The 21115-nt window shown below is 33.1% G+C and overlaps 3 protein-coding genes across 4 annotated transcripts; 1 reads left to right on the forward strand and 2 right to left on the reverse strand.

Annotated features, from left to right (window-relative positions):
- Window positions 1–722: 722 nt before the first annotated feature.
- On the reverse strand, window positions 723–6242 carry LOC117338066 (small nuclear ribonucleoprotein-associated protein B'-like). Its single transcript, XM_033899250.1, has 5 exons — window positions 6111–6242; window positions 3479–3742; window positions 2963–3149; window positions 2426–2536; window positions 723–1210 (listed from the first exon to the last, which is right to left on the reverse strand). Exons 1-5 carry the CDS (start codon window positions 6111–6113, stop codon window positions 1185–1187), a joined length of 591 nt encoding a protein of 196 aa, XP_033755141.1. The 5' UTR covers window positions 6114–6242; the 3' UTR covers window positions 723–1184.
- A 2892-nt stretch (window positions 6243–9134) lies between these two features.
- Window positions 9135–12670, forward strand: LOC117338065. Its single transcript, XM_033899248.1, has 5 exons — window positions 9135–9338; window positions 10356–10497; window positions 10775–10820; window positions 11055–11141; window positions 11506–12670. Exons 1-5 carry the CDS (start codon window positions 9183–9185, stop codon window positions 11600–11602), a joined length of 528 nt encoding a protein of 175 aa, XP_033755139.1. The 5' UTR covers window positions 9135–9182; the 3' UTR covers window positions 11603–12670.
- Window positions 12671–13176: 506 nt separating this feature from the next.
- Window positions 13177–20231, reverse strand: LOC117338067 (dynein light chain roadblock-type 2-like). Of its 2 annotated transcripts, none has more exons than XM_033899252.1 (4): window positions 20123–20228; window positions 19576–19654; window positions 18371–18538; window positions 13177–14156 (listed from the first exon to the last, which is right to left on the reverse strand). In XM_033899252.1, exons 1-4 carry the CDS (start codon window positions 20123–20125, stop codon window positions 14110–14112), a joined length of 297 nt encoding a protein of 98 aa, XP_033755143.1. In that variant the 5' UTR covers window positions 20126–20228; the 3' UTR covers window positions 13177–14109. The 2 variants fall into 2 exon arrangements, with proteins under 2 accessions (XP_033755143.1, XP_033755142.1); XM_033899251.1 differs by lacking the exon at window positions 13177–14156 and adding an exon at window positions 14429–14885 and having other exon boundaries at window positions 20123–20231.
- Window positions 20232–21115: the final 884 nt, after the last annotated feature.

The following is a 21115-nucleotide window of genomic DNA, read 5'->3' on the forward strand; positions in this document are numbered from 1 at the left end:
GACTTAATGATATAACTTTCGGTAAACAAGAAGTTGTTCGTTAAAGTCAGTGTCTCAACTAAGTTGGCTCATTTGACTTTTAGGGTAAAGGGAATTTCTTTTTTTTTTAAACCTTATACTGTAGTTATAGGGCTCAATTGTTTTAGCTTCATAATAAAGCCAAAGCTATAAATACTAACCAGATCCACCCGCCTGTGATAAAGCTTGATACAGAACAGCTGATGATGGAAAATTAATTGATGAAAATGTTGAAGTAGGGCAACCACTGTTCCACATTTACTACATGTTTTTGTAAACTCCTATTACTGCTTATCAAAATTATCCAATAATAGACAATCAAATGACAACAGTCCCATTTGACTTGTATCCTACCTACTACAAGAGCAAAGTTGATTCAGCATTTATTAAGATACTAAGCTGATAACGTGTACCTCTTCAGACTCTTGCTTACATTGATATGTGACCTTAAAACTAGGAAAACCAATCTTGATAATATACCATACCAGAACCCTGGGTAACTGTCACTATTGAGGAAGGACAAAACCTATGATGCCTCCGAGGTGGCCAGGGACTAATTAATGGAAGGGAGATAACCTTGAAGGCAGAAGCATGTAAAGCCAATAAGGAAGTAAAATAGAACAAAATTTGGTAAGTCTCACGAGATGCACAGATCTACAACTGCAGTTTCAGGTTATCAACATCTAGTTAAAAATTAAACAACATCAATTTCTTCATGTTTATTCACTTAATTCAGTGGCAATATGATGAATATGTTTTTAGAAAGCTCTCTCACCATCATGAAACAGACCACAGGATTGGTCCATGAAAACAAAACATTCTTCCTCATACTCAAATCAGCTTTCATTCTCCCACACAATTTTCAGTTCTCTTTCAAAATGACATGATCACCTACAATATCTTACAATATAAATGATAGATGTAAAAGGAAAGAATTCCTCACAAATGAATTATGGATCTCACAGTCGACCATAAAATGTGACAACAGTCTTTCTCGAAAGAACATTCTTCCTTTATAATGTTCCAGAATTGTCATCATAATCGAGATTTTGTCCATAGTTACAAATAAAACCTAGATCTTTCATATTTGCTCTTGTGCAGTCCCATTTAGACACAATATCTACAGGCTTCACTGGATGTGTACACTTTTCATAGTGCTTGTCTTTCTACCTTCTCATTCCTGGAGGTGGTCCTGAGGATATAGAAAACAAATGCTTGTTAACACTATTTTTAATCATTGCTTGTTGACCATTACGATATTAAACAGAATTAAAAGTACATGTGTTACTGAGAAGGTAAGTAGCAGTACTAGACAAAATCAGAAAAGGGACACAACTCCCTAACTAACTTATTACAATTTTTATTTTAACAAATACAGAAACACAATTGCTTTTCAGTTCTGTAAAACCTCTCAGATTCAGTGTTACATTGACTGAATCAGGATATTAAGTTTGTTTATATCTATTGGGAGGACAGTGTCTATGTATCTATATGGGTACTAATATAAGAACCATTTCTGATTGTTTTTTCTCCATTGATGTCATAATAAATTCCCAAATCTTTAAAGTCACTTTGCTGTTAACCATTGCTGTTTTAAATGGCATCATTTTATTCTTTCCATCATAATCGAGTTCAACCTTCACACCTGCATCTATAATACTGTACATCTATGGGGCACTGTTGGCTGATGTGTATAATACACTTTGGTGCGACATACAAGTAATTTACAGAATCTAGTCCTTTGTTAATAATTTTGAATATTGATGTGGCCTAGATACTTTCATTTTGAATCCTTATTTGTGTATCAGACTAATGTATAGTTACCCCTAACAGGCTCCTTGAAAATTACAATATTTCATGTCAAATTCTGTCACGTATTTGTTTGTTTGTTATTTCAATCAGTTTCTATTAATTTCTACTACATAAGTTATGACATCCTTTAGTATACCAAGTGACACAATATGTCTTTATTAATGGAGATGAAACCACAATCATTATATAAACACAAACATAGATCTGGTTGCAATTTGGCACATGGCTTCAACCCCACCTCTGATGAATTAAGTAGTAGGTGGGAAAAGTCGATGCACATTTATTTGCGACATTATTTTCTGTTATTGGAACTTAAAATAAATATTTCAATCAGTTTTATTTATAAACTTGAATGATAAATTTAACTGCAGATTCCTTGAATGATACCGACACAAAAACTTTAATGATTCTTGTTTAATTTTTAAATTCATTTTTGGCCAAGACAGCAATCTGTTTCCCAATTCCGCTCTTTCAATTCTTTTTTACATTTGCTGTAAAATATTTTCCACATTAGGCTAGCAAGGAATAACCTTGGAGGAGAATAATTCTTATGGATTGACAAGAGCTCAGCAGAGTCCAGTATATCATTACTAACCTCTCATCATGCCCGGAGGTGGGCCTCTCATCCCTGGTCCACCACGCCCTCCCATAGGTGGTCCTCTCATTCCCATCATGCCAGGTGGGGGGCCTCCACGCCCTGGAGGACCTGGGAACAGCACAATTACATAAGTATTGTCCAAACAAAAACACATTTGCAACAAGATCTGATGAATTTTTTTAACAGATAGTAGTACAAATTATAGCATTACAGGAAAGACAGTTATCCAGTGGGGTTACAGTACAGTCAATAGTACATCATAGAGCAGAGCAATAGTTCAACACCAAATGTCTTCGAATTTTCCAAACCATTCCAGCACTAGTTACGAAAGTAAAAATGAAGTCATGGTAAACTGGACAAAATTGCAAAATTGTTAAAAAGTTGACACTGATATGCATTAATGATTGAAATATTCAATCGCAAACAGAAAGTACCATAGGTCCTTATGAATCATTCGCTGTTCAATAGTGGAAAGGCTAAAATTGCAATTCTTTTTTCTTGGTTACATTGAAAGTTGGGACTAATAAAACTAACCTCTCATTTGTGGTGGTGCTGACATTGTGCTGCGGTTGGGATTCATCATTTGTGACCCAGGTCCACCAACACCCCTGACTGGACCCTGTAGACCCTGGTGAGGTCCTCCACCCATTCCTCGTCCTGCTGCCCGACCAATACCAGCGCCTGGTCCAGCACCAGAGAGGGGAACACGAGCAATACCTTCCTGTGTACACAATAACTTGTATTAATTTCTTTATATCAACTTGATGACAGAATTTCTAAAAAATATTCTAAAAATAATATATAAACTTTGAAGCTGTTTGTTCAATTTGTTTAGAAAATGTGTATATTTTTTATCCTGTTTTGACTTTGGACTATAAATTTTGACTATTATCTATAATTGGCATAAGACTAGGAGCAGCAAAGTCTATAACTTTCAAATTTTTTTTTAAATGCCTCATTATGTTCAGTTCATTTATCTCAAATTAGATACAAGAATTAAAACAGTAATGAAGTAAAATGACCTCATACTGCATTTGAAAATTTACGTACCTCAGCTGGGGGTGGTCCCTCTACAGTCATAGATACTAGATGTTCCCCACGCAAAAGTACCAGACCTAGAACTCTCTTCTCTTCCTTCTCTCCACTCTTGCTACTCTTTGGCTTCACTTTCCTGAACTCATCACAATCCCCGAGGATGAGATTCATGTGTTTATCAAATGCTTTGAAAGTTCCTATAAATGTGCGGCCATCCTGCAGAGTGCATCGCATTCTGTAGTTGATGTGCTGCAGCATCTTCGAACTCCTGCCCACCGTCTGCAAATGAAAGATCAATCTGTTTTAATAATTCATGTAAACATTTCCTTTTTTCCTCCAGTGTCATACCAAAGGCATCTGAATCATACAGGTTTATAATAATCGGGTGGGGAACTTGCCACATCTAAGACAACTTAACACTTATTGACAGTGCAAGCCCTATATAAAACATTCAAATGTTGGATTTCAGTACATTTGAACACTTCTATTTTCATTGTTTGAAATATTTCTTGGTTTTTACACCTTCGGAAAAACTGATTTCAGATATAGAATTCTGCAAAAATATGAATACTGTAATTAAAAGAAGTACTGTTTTCTAACAAATATATCAAAATGATAAATTTTCATGTTTTATATGGTACAACTAAAATACAAAGTTGTCTAAAAAATTGAGAAAATGTAGGGGAGTTTCCACCTGATCTTTGTCAATTAGTATTCTTTAGTTAACATTGATTTGGTGGGTACAAAACTAACTTAAGGATTACATGACCGAAGGGGAAATTCTGATAATATTGGTGATAGTCTTCTTTGTATTAATCAAACGCTTGATGCATTGATGATGTACTTGTTTTCTGTTTTGATGGGTAGGGATGTCGCAGTTAATTGAAATAATGAAAAGATCACAGTAGGTCGTACTCCAATAATATTAGAGGTTTACACGACAGGAAACTTTTGACAGGCTGTCATGTAACCTCTAATCACCACCGCACATAAAACCTGTTGCTGTGACCCACCTAATTAAAGTCGTTTAAAAGTTATCTTTATTCACATTTCATATGATCTGACCTACCTTATTCTATTTATCTATCATAAATACACAAAGTCACACAACATGTGTCCATATCTATATCCAAGATCAGTGATTATTAGCCTCTTTTGTCGTTTAAGCGTAGGTCCCATTTGTATATACCGCCATACTTGTTTTGATTGTGACCTCTCGAGGTTATTTCCGGTTTATCCAAATATGGAGTTGAAATAGACGAAACAAACGAAATGCTGTGAAAATATTACGCTACGTTTTCCGTTTTATGTGCATTCCGTATTTTATAATAACCGGAACAGCAAAGTTGTTTTAGTGACCCAATATTTAACACAGTAGGTCGCAAGTGAATTATTGTGGATATAATTATATTTAAGAGGTGTCCATCAACAGTTTGTGCATAAATGGATTGATACTTCATCAACAAGTAAGCGTACACATATTTGTTAACAAGAATTATTGTTTTAGATGGTTTATGACACTTTTTCGTCGCGCCCTAGAATCAGGGCGCTGGCAGCTACAAGAAAAACACGCTGAGGGGATATGAGGTCGCAATATCCACCAATGTAATCAGGTGGAATAAGACCTCGTATATGTATAGGAGTAAGTAGGTCGTAGTTGTTTGGTGGCAGCAAATTAAAGGCATGTATTATTTGTGACTCATATATATATATATAGGGACAGACTTTTTTTATCTTTATACTAGATACCTTATGGAGAAGACTAGTAGACACTTATCTATTACTATTTCATTTTTTACAATACATAATGAAGTTTGCACGTATTCTACTTGCGACTGTTTATTAGATTAGTAACTGAAAACCGACACAAAAAATGATTACTGAACTGAACCAAAACTTGAACAGAGACACCTCTATTGATGGCTATGGGTACCCTGTGGGTAAACCATTTTGTCAAACTTGACCTGTATGTACTAACATGTACAGTTGTCCCTACTTATATTAAAAGTAAACATCAGGCATTCTTTGTCAGATGTGCATATCCGAGTTTTGACAGGTCTACATATTTCTAAGAACGTTCAGCTCTCTTATAGCATTAGGCAAATTCAAAAGTCAAATCATAAATCCCTGATTGGTATTAATGTGTTCTTGGACTTATGAAGTTCTGGTCAAATAGGCATATAACTGCTTTCATGTGTTCAGATGGGGATTGCACTTGTCTACATGCGGATGTAACAGTGTTCATGGGAGAGGGCTGTAGTTTTCTGGTAAACTATACATTAAATTTTATACTATATAAGCCTCAGGTCTGAGCTACCTCCCCAAAAGCGATTCGAGTCGTACCTGGCTTGTGTACTGTGTATTTTAGAAATTATCAAAGAGTGAAGTGAAGTCAAGTGCATCATCGACGAACTTAAAATATGAAAATAATGGCAATACGACATGAATCCGAACCTTTTCAAAGATCTACTTCTAAGATAAGATCATGCGAATGGTACAACGTATATAAAACGTAAGCTTGTTCGGGTTTGTTTACAAATGGGACCCGGCATCCACATTGTTTACATTCAATATATATTGTTAAACAAAAAATGTAATAAGTATTATGCAGTTGAAATATCAATCAATGCATTCGTTGTATAATTACCATTTTTGCTGCTTTAAATGACGGTCGATGCAGTGGATTAAAAAAATTGATGCAGTATCACCTGCTTCTTAAACAATGGCGGAAACGCTAAAAGTACGCGGTAACGGAGAGTGAATAAAAGGGACGTAACTCCTACTAATATGACTACTGAGGTGGTATTTTGGTCCGTGCTGTAACATATTTAATTAGCATGATTTTACCATTTAGGTTATTTAGTATGCGGATGTTACTTATTTTTCCACAAGCGTTTATTGATTTTTTCTCTCTCTCTAATAATACATAAAAAGGAATTGTACACGTACTGTATGCAACCCGCAGTTGTCAGTCAATGTAAGTAAAAGTTTCCGTTTCCTCCAAACATCATCCTACCATCCTCTTAGCAATCAAATAAATCAATGATATACAGTACAGTACACGTGTAATCTATGGAAGTTATACACTTAAAATAATAATGATTTAGTTAAGCAATCCAGTCCTAATTTGAAGTAACTTATTTTATCACTTAAGAAACGATAACCGTATGCTTTTGTTACCTATATGAGCATATGATTTGAGAGTATATATATATTGGTGGCAATAAATTATGAATTTTAGGGATTCCGTTATCGTTTGCATATTTTTTTTGTGTGCGTTGGAAGAGTCAGATGTGAGGGAAAATGGTAAAATTTCCAAGAAACATAGTTGGCGATTTAAGGATAAGATAAATCTTTTCAAAGAAACAATAACTTAACATAAAATTATACATTTTTATAGATGGCCGGCTAGGGTCATCTCTCAACCACGAGAACGCAAAATCGCGAAAATAGTTTCGCCATTGCACTTTCGCGATTTCGACCTACAGCACACAGGCACACTATTATGTGCGACAAAAGGTCAATAAACATTACAACAGCATGATACAGTATATAATTTTGTACAGAAGAGTGAAACACACATTTCTCATATATTTAGACAAATTAAGTTTGTATACACTGCATAAAAGTTCGTTCAATACAGGATGATATATTTAACTATACGATAGTACTTATGATAACATGTATGTTTTGGAACATATCATTTCAATATTTTTACAATATATGTATGTTGCAAATTCACAATATTTTTTCAAACGTCTTTCTAGTATTTGGATGAACAGATATAGATTGGATAATACTCTAATATTGCATAATGATCCTTTCATTTTATGAAAGATGGGTTACATGTATAATAACTTTAGGTATATACCTTTTACGAATTTGACTTACACATATATTTGAGCATAAAAATAAATAATGATACTCGCTTCCAACCCAGCATAGCGAATTACGTGACGTTCCAGTACATCGCCCTGTCTCTTCTGGAAGAAATATATTACTGGTTCTGAATTTATATATAGTTATTCGACCTTTTTGTTTAAGCATTGTTTATCACGCGTATACAATATAAGCGTATTATGATTGAACGAGAGTCTAGTAGGCAGTGTGGAAGATAGCCTCTTTGAACAGTCTTTTGAACTGAGGAAAGTAGGCTTACAATGTGCTTAGGTATGCATGTATGTTCAATTTTTAAAATGTATGCATACATTGGTTGCAGTTCGATACATGATGTGTTCTTTGGATGTAAAATGCAATAAAGTTGAATTGAATATTCCGAAGGTATTATAATTAAAGACAATTTTAGACACTTGCACTGGCTTAATTAGCACCGAATCGCTTTGCGCATGCTCACAACCATTTGGTATATCGTATTGCAGGAATGATTTTGTCGACCAGACTTCAATATTATTAGTGTTTTTGTATGAATATGAAACAGTCATATTAGCCACAGGATGAGATAACAATGACTAACAAAATAACGAAATAACGACGGAAACTGGTCCTAACAAGATACTTATACATCAGGATAGGTACCAAAATATAATTAGTCTAAATAGTGAATTTAAAGCAGTAACCGAATAAATTCATTTCAATAAGATTTTTTTTTTTAAGAAACGGAAAAGTGCCGACAGCACAATACTGGCTTTAACTTCGCTTCAACTAGACACCCACATTTCAGTTATTCTTATATATATAGAGCCATGTATGGATGTAAGATTTTACGGTATGATACTGACATCCATAGTCCGGCGGCTTATATGGACCGAGGGTGTGCAATCCCTGTGATTTTTCACGATAGTTCATAACACGGGTAATCTTTTATTTTATTGAAATTCTAGGTCTATGCACGTTATCAAATGTAACCTCCTTTCTAAAAGAGTTCCACAAAAACACTACTACCGGGCCTAAGTGATATAATCAACCTTTGAATAGGCGATATCACTGAATTAATGATTAGTGTTATCACTTTATGTATCTATAAGTTATATTACCTATGTAAGTGACATCACTAAATTAGTATAAAAAGTAAAACGGCGTCCAATAATTTGATCCCAAACGACAGCGTGAAGGGCCCCATAATGGAGAAGTACCAAAACTAGCGAAGGGGATGGAAAAACAAATGTTGGATCTTTCTGAATGCGGTGCGACAATAAAAACTTTCGTTTGCCTTGCTGTAAGTCTTAAGTTTGTAATCAGATGACCGCTAGGCCTAAGACCCGTGGGAAATTTTAAAATACCAATTTCACCACGTTATATACGAATTTAAAAATTAAATTAAAATATTGCTAGAGTCTAGTTTATTTCTATGGTGGAACTGCTATGGAACATTGGTCATGCTAGCCTGATAATTAACAAGCTTACAACCAATTAAGGTTTTTCTTGTCTCACTCTTGACAGATCGCCTTATATCGACCAGTCGAAATTCAATATCGGTCTACATTTTTTTACTTATATGAATTTAAAGATCGACCGTCCGAAACGTTTCTAGATCTACTGAATGTATATAGACTCTCTAGCTCTGTTGCAATGAGACTACCTGTCCTGCATAATTGATATTAGAAAAAAATCGATAAGAACAGTATGCTTTACCTATTCACTGATGACTGAACACGACATTATATTATCGATTTTGCTCGTGCCTGTCGATATCGTTTCTATAGCGACACGTACGCTACCACCAGGTGGCAGCAGGTCATTGGCTGGGGAAGCTGAGAAAATGGCGACGTTCTCAAGAACAGGAGCTGAACAAGAAATACGACAACGTTTAATTCCAGAAAACGAGCCGGAATATGACTCAAGTTTGCCGTATGGTGGAAAGGTGTACCTTGCTCGAAAAAAGAAGTCGGATCCATGGCACATTCGTGTTGCGGAGGTCTGTGGGTTTATTGGGACATTTTTACGCTATACTTCCGCGGGAAGGGGTTGGTTGGTGTTATCTAGCATTATTTACCTGAAAGAATTTACCTGTAATTTAAGTGATTACAGCAATAACTGTTGAATTCCGATGTTCATAATCGGCATTTCAAAAATATGAATTAGTCGGCCCATATAAGGCCGATAATCAGAAATCTTAGAATTATTTAACTAGGCCCAAGTGTATATGAATGACGTTTAAACAAAAACCGCTCATGAACACTCCCGTCATTTTTCAGGTTGCGCGACAATATGGGAGAAACGGTACACTTGTATATAACATACACCGATTGTTTACCATGTAATTATAATCTAATTAATCGCCTTTCAAATTGAGAAACGTATTTATAGACTAGTTATCAACGGCAGAAACATATATATAGCACATGTAATACATGTTTCTGTCAACAGCTATAATATATATTTGATTACAAGCATTGACAATAAAAACTTTTCAGATCTTGCATCGACACTCAGAATAAAAAAATACTAATGGAACCGGCAATGTCCTTGACCTTTGGGAACTATGATTTCTCGTTCAACTCTGTTTATTCCAGGGTGTTGACCTGATGACCGTGATGATTCCAGGGTGTTGACCTGATGACCGAGATGTTTTTGTTTGATTCTTACAGACATTACCATGTTTTGTCAAAACCATATATACATTCATTTGTACTATATTTGGGTCAGGTCATAGCAGGTTTTTAAGCAAAGTTCTGCGACCCTTGATCTTAACTTGAGGTCTCATGTGTGAAACTCTACTTCCTCAGACAGTTTAATTCTAACCTAATCTCAAGATAAACCTGGTAAGTTTAGATGCAATGACAAACAAGTATCCACATCATTGGTGTCCAAATTCAAGGTCTTATAATCATGTTCATTTTTGTTGCTGTAGTTTAAGCTTTTATATATCAAAAACTGCTTTATTGACGTTTTTATTGAAATGTCAATAAATGTATTTATAATTTCTTTACAGGCTTTGATCATTATATCAACACTGTCATTTGCCATTTATGCATATTACTACTTTGACCACCTCCATTTCCATGTGACATATGCATATGGTTACCTTGGTTACCCACAGGCCCAGCACCAGGTTGGGCAGCGGTATCTACATGGTAAGTTAATGATGCTCACTCATGAAATTTGAGATAGATTATCTCCCTTTTATAAATCCTAAGTGAATGGGGGTCAAATACATCCATGGATGAGTCCTACTTATCATATTATATGAAAATAGGGTTTTCTTTATGATGGAATTCTTTTGAACAGGAGGTAAATACTTCCATTTGTATCTGATTCTATTGGTTTTCTCAGGTGTGGGTGCATTTTTTTTTTTTTTAGGAATTGATTTTTTATTAATGTGTTGATTAGGATTTTGATTTGATTTTTCAGGGAAAGGTGTAGAGAAACATCAACAGAAAGCAATGGAATGGTTTAGGTAGGCTTCTGTAAGAGGTTAAAATTCACTTCCAAACATCATTATTTTAAGTCATTTTTTCACTAGAAATAAACAAGTATTTATAAATTTTCAAGAGATAAAAAATATTGATATGATTTCAGAACCTTTTTTTGCTATGGTACACACAATCCAATATGTGATAAAGTTAGGACCATTTATTAGCATTTCAAATTCAAAATAAATTAAAATACTGAATAATTCTTAAAATTTCAGGAAAGCAGCAGACCAGGGACATCCTCATGCATCTTACAATCTTGCTGTGGGACATCTTAAGGGATTCAAAACCAATCTGAAACCGGGGTGAGAACTTCCAACATCACCTTGCTGTTGTTTGCCTAGAAAGCCTTATGGCATTATGCAGAGAAATTGTTTGAATATTCAGATTAATTTCAACATTAAGTCACTATTAAGAGCTATTAAGATTTTCATGCAAAGATTATAAAGTTCCATAACCTTTATTTTCTATTTGACTTAATCTCTTGCCTCGCCTCAAGTGGTTTTTGTGTGAATATATGATCGAATATAAAACCTCAGATATCAAAACATTGTGATATTGGATACCATTATGCATGGATAATCCATACAAAATTACATCAGAACAAACTTTTACTTTGTCAGATATACAATGTTTACATATTTTAACTTAGAATTTTTAAAATTCTAGGGAGGCCCATCAGCTGATATCCCATGCTGCATCCAAAGGTGTGAAGGAGGCCCACCAAGTTCTGCACGAAGTCTGTAGCCGTGGGGGCTGCCAGTAGTCCACCAGTTGTCAGAGTTTGCCAGTAGTCCAGTAAGAGTTATCTGGGCTACCAATAGTCCATCAGGACTTGTTTCTTTGACAACGAGATCAGTTCAATAACGGGCACCTGTATTTTATGGATGAAGATTATTTAAATAATTTATGATCAGTTTACATTATAATGCTGAAGCAATGGATGGAGTATGATAAACTTAAAGTGACTGGTCCACTGACAATGACATACAACTATTATTTTTGATAGAGTAAACAGACCTTGCTAAAAATTGTACCATTTGCCTGGAGCTATTAGTAGCTTTTTATCATGGATTTTTGACATTTTTCTAGGTATCTTCTATAATGTTCAAAGTAATTAATATAAGATTATGACATAGAAAAGTTGAATATGCATTAATGAATATGCATTAATGAAATTATCAATAAATTTTTGTAATGTGCAATTTTGTTTTTAATTCAAGTTAAACCTTCCTTTTTAATACAAAAACCATGGTCAAGTGATTTTCATATAATTTATAAAAACAATAAATTTATTGAAATTAGTAAAATTCTGTATATCAAACATAGCATTACTGTTTTTATAATGGTTTTAAACCACTTTGTATCTATGCATACTACTCTGACGAAGGATAACTCAAGTTATTCCTAAAATGAATCCGTCCCTACATATATGACACAGTATTGTTCTATAGCTGCTGTAGATTTAATGGTTGTTGAAATGCAGATACTTTGTTGAAAATGTTTTTTTTTTTTTTATTTACACATATTTATAATAATACACATTCCATTTTGTTAAATGATAATCTGTAGAAGTATATTTTGTTTAAATATAATTTTGTTAAAAATTGCATTAATCTTCTTCCCCTTGATGAATATTTAACCCAATGCATTTCTTTCCACCGAATATGTACGGTTCCTTTGCAATTTGAAATCTGCTGAATATTTTATGAATGTGATAAATACCTGGTACTTTGTGAATTTTGTATCTAATTGATATTGCATTTATTTGTTTTTTTTCCCCTGGTTTAATTGTTGTCATAAAATTGATTAAATCTTCAGATTTGAAAGTTGATCTGTCCTTGGAGTTTTATTTTTTATTAATGAATTTGAGCGATTAATATATGGACCTAAATTGATAATATTCTATATATGGATGATAATATACAAAAACATTTACATATAAAAACGCATTGGTCCAAACAATGATCATGTCATCGTTGGATGTTGTGATGCATGTACATGTGGAGACTGGTAATTTGTGATACTTTGTGCCTATCATCATCAGATTTTTTTGTTCGTAATGCTTTTTGATCATGGCCCGTTCTCATTCATTCAAACATGCTTTGGTTAGAGCACAAATCATTGAATACATGATGTTATAAGCAGAGGATGATCTCAACTTGTGCCAAGGGGAGATAATCACTAAATTCTTTCTTTAACCATTAGCGGTCTAGTCAACAGTTTAGCCTATTTGCAAAATGGAATCCGTTAAAGAGTTCACAATTTGCACAGACAAGTGTGTCTTCTCAGTTCAATCTACATTATCTAATTAACAATAACAAAAAAAAAACAAAATCCTTCACAGTATATATTCAATTTATTCTGAATTCTTAGTGAAAATGGGAAATGCTTGCAATATGCAAAATTACATCGCTATATAATTACATAGGTACAGGGGAAATACCTTCATGCACAAGCTAATAAATAATGTAAAGTCAAAAACCTACAGAATATTTACATTTGATTCAACATCAATTGACATCAGAAATGACAATATTATTTGTAAGCTACAGATCGGAGAGAATTGTATAAGACAGATCACTGTTACAAAAGTAAGCAGATCTAGATCCAAATGTATTTTATCCTAAGAGGCAACTTCTTTGACAAATACCACTGGTGCCTGAATGATTGTGAACAATTTCATAATGCTGTAATAAAAAATCCTTGAATGAAACTATCACGATACATGTAAAATAATGGTCTTACTAAGAGATTTTTTGGGAGAAAGGTGTCAATTCAAGCACCTGTGAATACACAATACAGATATCACAGTTTGTTTACTTCTTCACTAAAGGAATGTTCAAATCTATTCAACTTGATGCAGGAACTTCATACACAGAAGAAATGGAGATTACTGCCAATGCTGTAACTGGCCGTCGAGGCCTTACAATAAGTAAGCTGTCAAAAGTTTCATTGGTCCCTTTTCTTCCTAAAACTTTCAAAAAGCAGGCTGACAAGTAGAGGGTCAACTTGATTTAAAATATTAAGAAACTGAAATTCAATATCTGTTTTGACTTAACATAGAGTGTTTAAGGCATGAAAGTAACATGAGTTTTGAACATATCTGGAAATCCAACAAAAAAATAAAAATTTTCCATTTCTGGCTGGACTTAATTCATTATGAAATAAAAATGACAGCACAACTGGTGAATTAATAATATAATATCCGGATGCTTTGGCGGCTCGTGCGACAAAGTTAAGTCTGACATAGTCCAGGGTCCTTGGGTGTATTCACGTCTCCTGAGGGTTCTGTATAGCTATTAATAGGTAGTCTTTTTCTACAATAAACAAGATTAGTCAAGTATTACTGGGTATATGTAGCAATTAATGACAATTGTTTAACAAGTTATATACAAATATTGCTAATGGTGATTATTTTCACAAATAATCATATATGTTGAAAACATAATTTTTGAACCTATTTATCATAGTAAAAGAAAAACCAGTTTGTAACCAAAAATTTTGCCAACATTTGAAAATTGAATGGCATTTAGTTACAAAACATGTACAAAGTATAATATTTCAGTGTCATACAAAATAAATTATTCAGATTTAAAAAAAAAAAAAAAATTCACAGCTTGTAGAACATGTGATGTGTAATAATCAAAGAGATGATGACTGAATAAGAAATTATAACGCCTTCACAACATTTCCTTGAAACATTTTTTTTATTGTCAACTAAAATTGGGTAAACAAGCAACAAATGAATGAAATCCATATATGACACAAAAGCTCATAAATGTTTGTCATATTGATATAACCACTGTCCTCACTGTTCCTGGATACCAATACCTCTTTATTGATTTCACTATGATAAGTTGTCTATATATGGCTGGTTTGTCACAAAATCAAAGAAAAAAAAAATAGAAAAATTTCCTGGTAAATTGCAAGTGTTCTTTTTGATACGTGTCTAGATGATGAATCTGTATTCCTCTGTAGCTTTAAATTTGTTTATAATGCTAAAGCTCCCTGTTCCCCCTGCACCACCACAAATAAGTAGTCGTTTTCTGTAAAAAGATAAAAAAAAAAAAAAAAAACCAATTGTGAATTTTTAATTAAGTAAATGTTTATTGACGTTTTTACAATTAAACAATCATGCAATGATTTAAAAGTTCAAATTCCAATTGTTGACAAAATATTTATTTTTACAGATGTCAGTCTCAATCTAGAAGAAGACATATGAGCATTTTTTTGAAATATTGAATTAAACAAAAGGCAATAAATCTTCCAATCGATATTAAACAAAATTGTTGCCAACAAAAACACAACTTCATATGATTACAAAGCCTGCCAAGTCTCAAACAATTCAGTTGAAAACAGAGAGGTCAGTTGAAAAAGAAGATATTTGCTAACCTGACAATGCCATACCATAATATTTCCACTTAATTTTTACAGGTGTTTAAAAATAGTATTTGGTTAAGTAATGTTCAATCCATTGACTCATATTTAAGGAGTTAGTCATATGAAAGTTTATGCCCCAAGTCGGTGAGCATGCCAACAGACTTGTCTAGCTCTTGGGGCCAGGATAACAAAAATAATTTACAATTAGAATGTTAAATGTAATTCAAATTTAATTGCAAGATGAAGAAAAGAACAAACTGGGATGAAAAAAAAAAGACCAAGCAAAGCTTTCACACAGAGGTTAAAGTTTCAACACCAAGGCATTGCACTAAAAATAATTACATGAAGAAAACAAATACTGTTATTTTCACAATAAAAGATTATTGGACTCAAAAAGGATTTCATAAATCATTCTGTAAATTGACAAAATGAGATATGTGTAGATTATAAAAATTCATTGAGAGACTCTTATCATATGTACCGTAAGTATAAAGGGATACTTTAAGAATAACGGTCCCGTAATTTAAGTTCCTTATTTCTATATCTTCCATTTACATACAGAATAATCAAAAATTGTTGTCCTGTAGTAAAAAATAAGAAAAAGAAAAAATGAACCTTTTTGTTACATTTGATGATGTAATGAAACATTTGATTGTTTTATTATGATGCTGACTACTGTCTTTTAGGGTAGCAACTCTATCACAGGATGTTCAATACTGGTAGTAAATTACATTGTATAAACAACCATGTAAGTAATCACCATCAAATGTTATTTGTGTTAACGAGCATTACTGGGATATAACTAACTGAATATTGGTATGATATTTGTATCAAGTTGGAACCACTGTTATATATAAGCATGGACCAAGTCAAAACATTTTGCCCCAAATCAACAAAGATTTTAAACTTAATCTTAAAAAAGAAAATGTGTTTCAAATGCCATGGTCTGATAGGTATAACAAATTGAATTGTTTCTGATTTTTTATTTTGTACAGTTCTATAAGTTTTTGATATGACAAAAAAACATTGACATTTTCTACATTACATGTACCAGGTTCAATATATATATGATGTGATGTTGAAAAGGCAAAGATACCTTTGAAAACAGGAAGAGAAATTTCATTGCAGATCATATCTTCTCCACTGGAACACTGACTTGAATCTTAATGCATGCATCAACCTCAGGACTTCGGCAGTCTTCATCTTAGCTTTTAAATTTCCCATCGTTAATGTTGTCATCACAGAAATCAGTCTGTCACCAAAGTGTTACCAATAGGCTTCACATGATAAAATTTTGATCTCGCAGCAGCAAGTGCGGATCAAATGAGTTCTCCACCAGCAACGAAACACCGAAGATTGATATAGCAAAAACTGATTTAAATAGTTTTCCCTTCCAAGATTTTATATTTTGGTAGCTCTATAAAGGATTGATACTGTAAGATAACTTTAAGATACCTATAACTCTACATATAAGCAGAGATGAACATATATATCCCTAATATAAGTTAAGAGGTTTATTGATATTATAAAATTCCGAATATTAGTTTCAATTACTGAAATTAGAAATGAAATGAAAGTTTGACTACTACAATAAGTCACATACATTAAAGTGAAGTATAAAACAAAAGGACAATATATGAGTGTCACTATCCATTCATCATCGAAATCATTTCTATGCTGATGTTTCGTGGAGACCAAATTGCAAATACATATACATGTATTCATGCTTCAATTTGAATATTAACGTGAACCAAGATTTATGGGAGGTAACATTTCAAAAAGGGATGCAAAGTTCACATATATTCCATAAGTGATTGAAGACACAAGTGCTATCTTAAATTACTGACAAAATCTGTTATCCTTATTAATGAACATGCAGATGCTCTTGCAGTTATTGAAAGCAATTAGCCACGGGAAAATTACAGGCTAATTGTACTGAATGATGTACCAAGCAATCACATTTTGAGAAGGTTCAGTGTTTATTATGACCACACTAAGTACTGTACTTGATATGCTTCACTTTGGAGAAGGATTCGATACATAGATCTTCAAAACATTTCTCAAGATGCTACCAAGATATATGGTTTATGAAAGGAAGCAGTGCTTTCACACTCAATACATAGGGAATACACACTATTACACAGAAACTCGTCCCAATACTTTATATTAATACAAGCAAAGTACTTGGAAGTTTACACGACAACACAGATATTCTGATATGGTTGAAGGCAATTTGAATATTAGATCGATTACTGGTACTTTCAAAATTGTGAAAACGTTTTGTTCAAGATATACATTTCATTCAAACAAAACAGTTTTAAATTACATTGTATACTTGTAAATAGCAATAAAGAAATTAAGATCACCAGTGTACCCATTATTTCATTTAAAAACAATTATAGATTCTCATTTTCAATTTTCTCCAGACCACATAAATGGTATAAATGTGATTTCTACAGCTTAAAATGACAATTGTTCACTGATTTGTATTGGCATTGTCTTAGAGAAATGGTACCAATGTATGTAACATGGTCACATTTACATATTAACAATGCTGTAATATTTTGAAGTTTATTTCGCTTGTAGCTGATTACGACAATCTTTTTTAAGTAGCACCACCTGAATCAAGGATTAGTCGGTAAAGATAGAACTAAATCAACAGATTCTGTTTTATACCAAGGTCTGCATTATTGGTATATCATTTTATTTAAAGAAGAAATATTATGACTATTCTACAACAGCATTATTTCTAATAGATAGATGCTACAATGAATTCCATGTATGAAAATTAAGCTGGGTTAAAAATTAAAATTGACTAACTACCTGATAGACTTTGCCATAATAAGACACACACTGACTTCTGTAATTTAATTCTTACAATTTCTATATAAAAGTTAACAATTACAGAGCATTACTAAACATTGAAATGAATATCAAGTATTATATTACAACATGTTACACAATGATTTGAATTTTACCATCAGCTGTTTATTTATGCATAGTGGTATGCAGCACCATATGTTACAACATAGACTTACTGATAACACTTGTGTAGCTGTGACCAATACAATAGTATATATCTAATAGTCAGTGTAAGCCTTTGAGTAGGCATGCAAATCAATAGTTATCATCATCATTCATATATATTTACCTGGTGCAACCATAATTTCATGTTTCCTCGATCGGACACGCAGAAATGTAAGGTCATTTTGGGGGTCAATATCTCGAACCACACTGCGTGCCTTCTGCGTTAGATTGGTCAGTAAACTAGCAAATTGCACTGTTGTGGAATTATCAAGTGTTGTTCTAATTGGCATTCCTGCAAAACAGAACATCAATGTATCAGAAAATAAGTCATGCAATGGAATAATAAAATAAACCAAAGCACCTCTTTGAATTTATATACATGTACATGTTATTGTATCTGGTACTTCATTATAGTATCACATATTCTTGTAATACAAATTACATTTAAAAAAAGAATTATTGGTAGTATCATGTATATAAATATTGAATCAATGATGCATTGCAGAACAAATATCCGATTTCAGAAAATCACTAATTATCAAAATCCACCTAGATGTCATTTTACCACAAAAATCACTCTTTTTGAAGAGTGAAAAGAAAATGTATCTGCTTTACTACTCATTCAAATTTGAATATGCATTCTAATTTGTGAATCAATTTGGAAAGAAAAAAACAGATTTTATATCTAATTCTCAAGATCTAATTAAGGTTTTAACCCAAATTTAAGATACAGCAATACCAAATGAAAGGCATCTGTAATCTCAACTTGGGTTGAGATGTCCATACTACGATGCAGCTATATTCAAGACTTGTTTGTAATACATAACTGATACTTTCCGAGAAATTGAGTAAAAGACAAAACTGTGAAGTTTCCAGATTCCCAGCCTCACCACTCACCCGGTAAATTATTTCAGTCTTATGAGTCATTTTAAGAACACAAACATATATAATAACATTAACACGATATTGCCTTGAGATAAATTGTCACATTATAAATGGAAGCAATAAATTTAATATTAATGAATATATCAATCTATCACCAAAACCTGGTATTCTGTAGTTAACACACCATTTGACATCTTTACATATCATCATGACATCAAAATCTAGACAATAGATATACATTTTTGTAATCCATTGACATTGTGACAGGGACAACACTTAATTATGATCAAAAAGGATATCAATTGATGTTTCTGTTTAATATTCATGAAACATGTTTCATTTTAGCTGTAGCTTGGTTAAATTCAGACCTATAGACTAGCTAGATACAGAAAAGAACTATAGAAGTTATAATATTGCTTATAAGTAATGATTTAGATTTCTTACCATCAGTATTTACAACAATGATGCCGATCACACCTTTGTGTGCCTGGATCCTCTTCAGAGTTTCTTCTACTTCAGTCGCCTACCCAAACAAACAAGAAACATATGTGAATTTGGAAAGAAAGTATTATACACACAAATAAGGTAGCCTGTTATAATACAGTACAACATGGATTTTTTGAGGGGGGGGGGGGGCTACTGTAGGGAATGGTATCTAAAAAAAGTACCATTTGTTGATACACTAACAGTAAATATTACTTCAGTATGACGAAATATAAAGCTGAAGTTTGAAATACACAAACACAGAAAAGATTACACGTGAATATAATTTACCATAATTACACGTTCATTTCAGCATGGTCTGTTCTGTTGACAGTGATGAAAAATGTCAACACGACCAAACATGAACGAACTGTCTAGACAGGCTTACTGTGCGCAAATACTATGTTTATTTGGTGAATCAATTTCTATTTATTATCATTGTTTACGAACTGAATCAAGTTACATATACCAAAAAAAATCAGTAAATGTAAAAGAATAAATACTTTACCATTCTTAGAAAGACTGTTGTCGACTGCTATCCGCACTCTGTTGCCAATGACAGTTCCCGAGTGGATTCCGCATGCGTGACGAACGATTAGTAATATCCGGTTTGAACTAAATTTAAAAACGGCAGACGCCGGAACACCCTCGCCAAGACGATGTTTTGCTTATTTAACTTATATGTATATTATATCTAAAAACTAAGCAACATCTAAGCATAGTAAAATAATTTGTTCTTAAACTGCTGCCATTTAAAGTACATTATAATCCTTAGTTATGTACAGTACTGCCCCGGAACTTACATACTTATAATCAATTAATTAAATAAATTTATAGTTAATTGATTAATTGATATTAGGATAATCTCACTCATATCTCCCATCATTGTACCGATATATCCGCTCTATCAGGTTTTTTAAACTAGAAAATGACAAAATAAAAAGAAGAAAGAAAGACCACACAAAAGGAACAAAGACAGAGTATAATAAACGGCATGTCAAAATGTCCTTAACTCATTGACGTTATTACAGCAATGCTTACATATAAAAAAAACACCTCAATTAACTCAAGTAAGAAACGTTAGCGAAATGGCGCCAGGTCACGAGCATTTATAGTTTCAAATCGAATAATAATAATGAAATACTTAATACCTAATATAGATCCTTTTAGAATAATATACATGTAATACGAGGACCTACTGGGTGTAAGGTATTTTATTATGTCAAATGCTTCATCTTCATATCGTCACCGAACTTTACCCCACACCCCCACCCCCAATCCCACGAGTTCTCCGAATGATTATCGACAAATAACTAAAAAAAAAGAATGAATAAATTTCAACATGAAATTTTATTTAAAGGTGAAGTCATTAAGCAATGCACATAGTGCGCACCTCGTACAACTAAAGCATTTTCTGGGCTACAGCATCCTGTTGTCACTTCCAGTCGTCATTCAGACCAAACTTAGAAAGGACTCCTCATAGAACAAAGACAACACATGC

This window comes from Pecten maximus, chromosome 11 (assembly GCF_902652985.1).
Source record: "Pecten maximus chromosome 11, xPecMax1.1, whole genome shotgun sequence".
Lineage (NCBI taxonomy): Eukaryota > Metazoa > Mollusca > Bivalvia > Pectinida > Pectinidae > Pecten > Pecten maximus.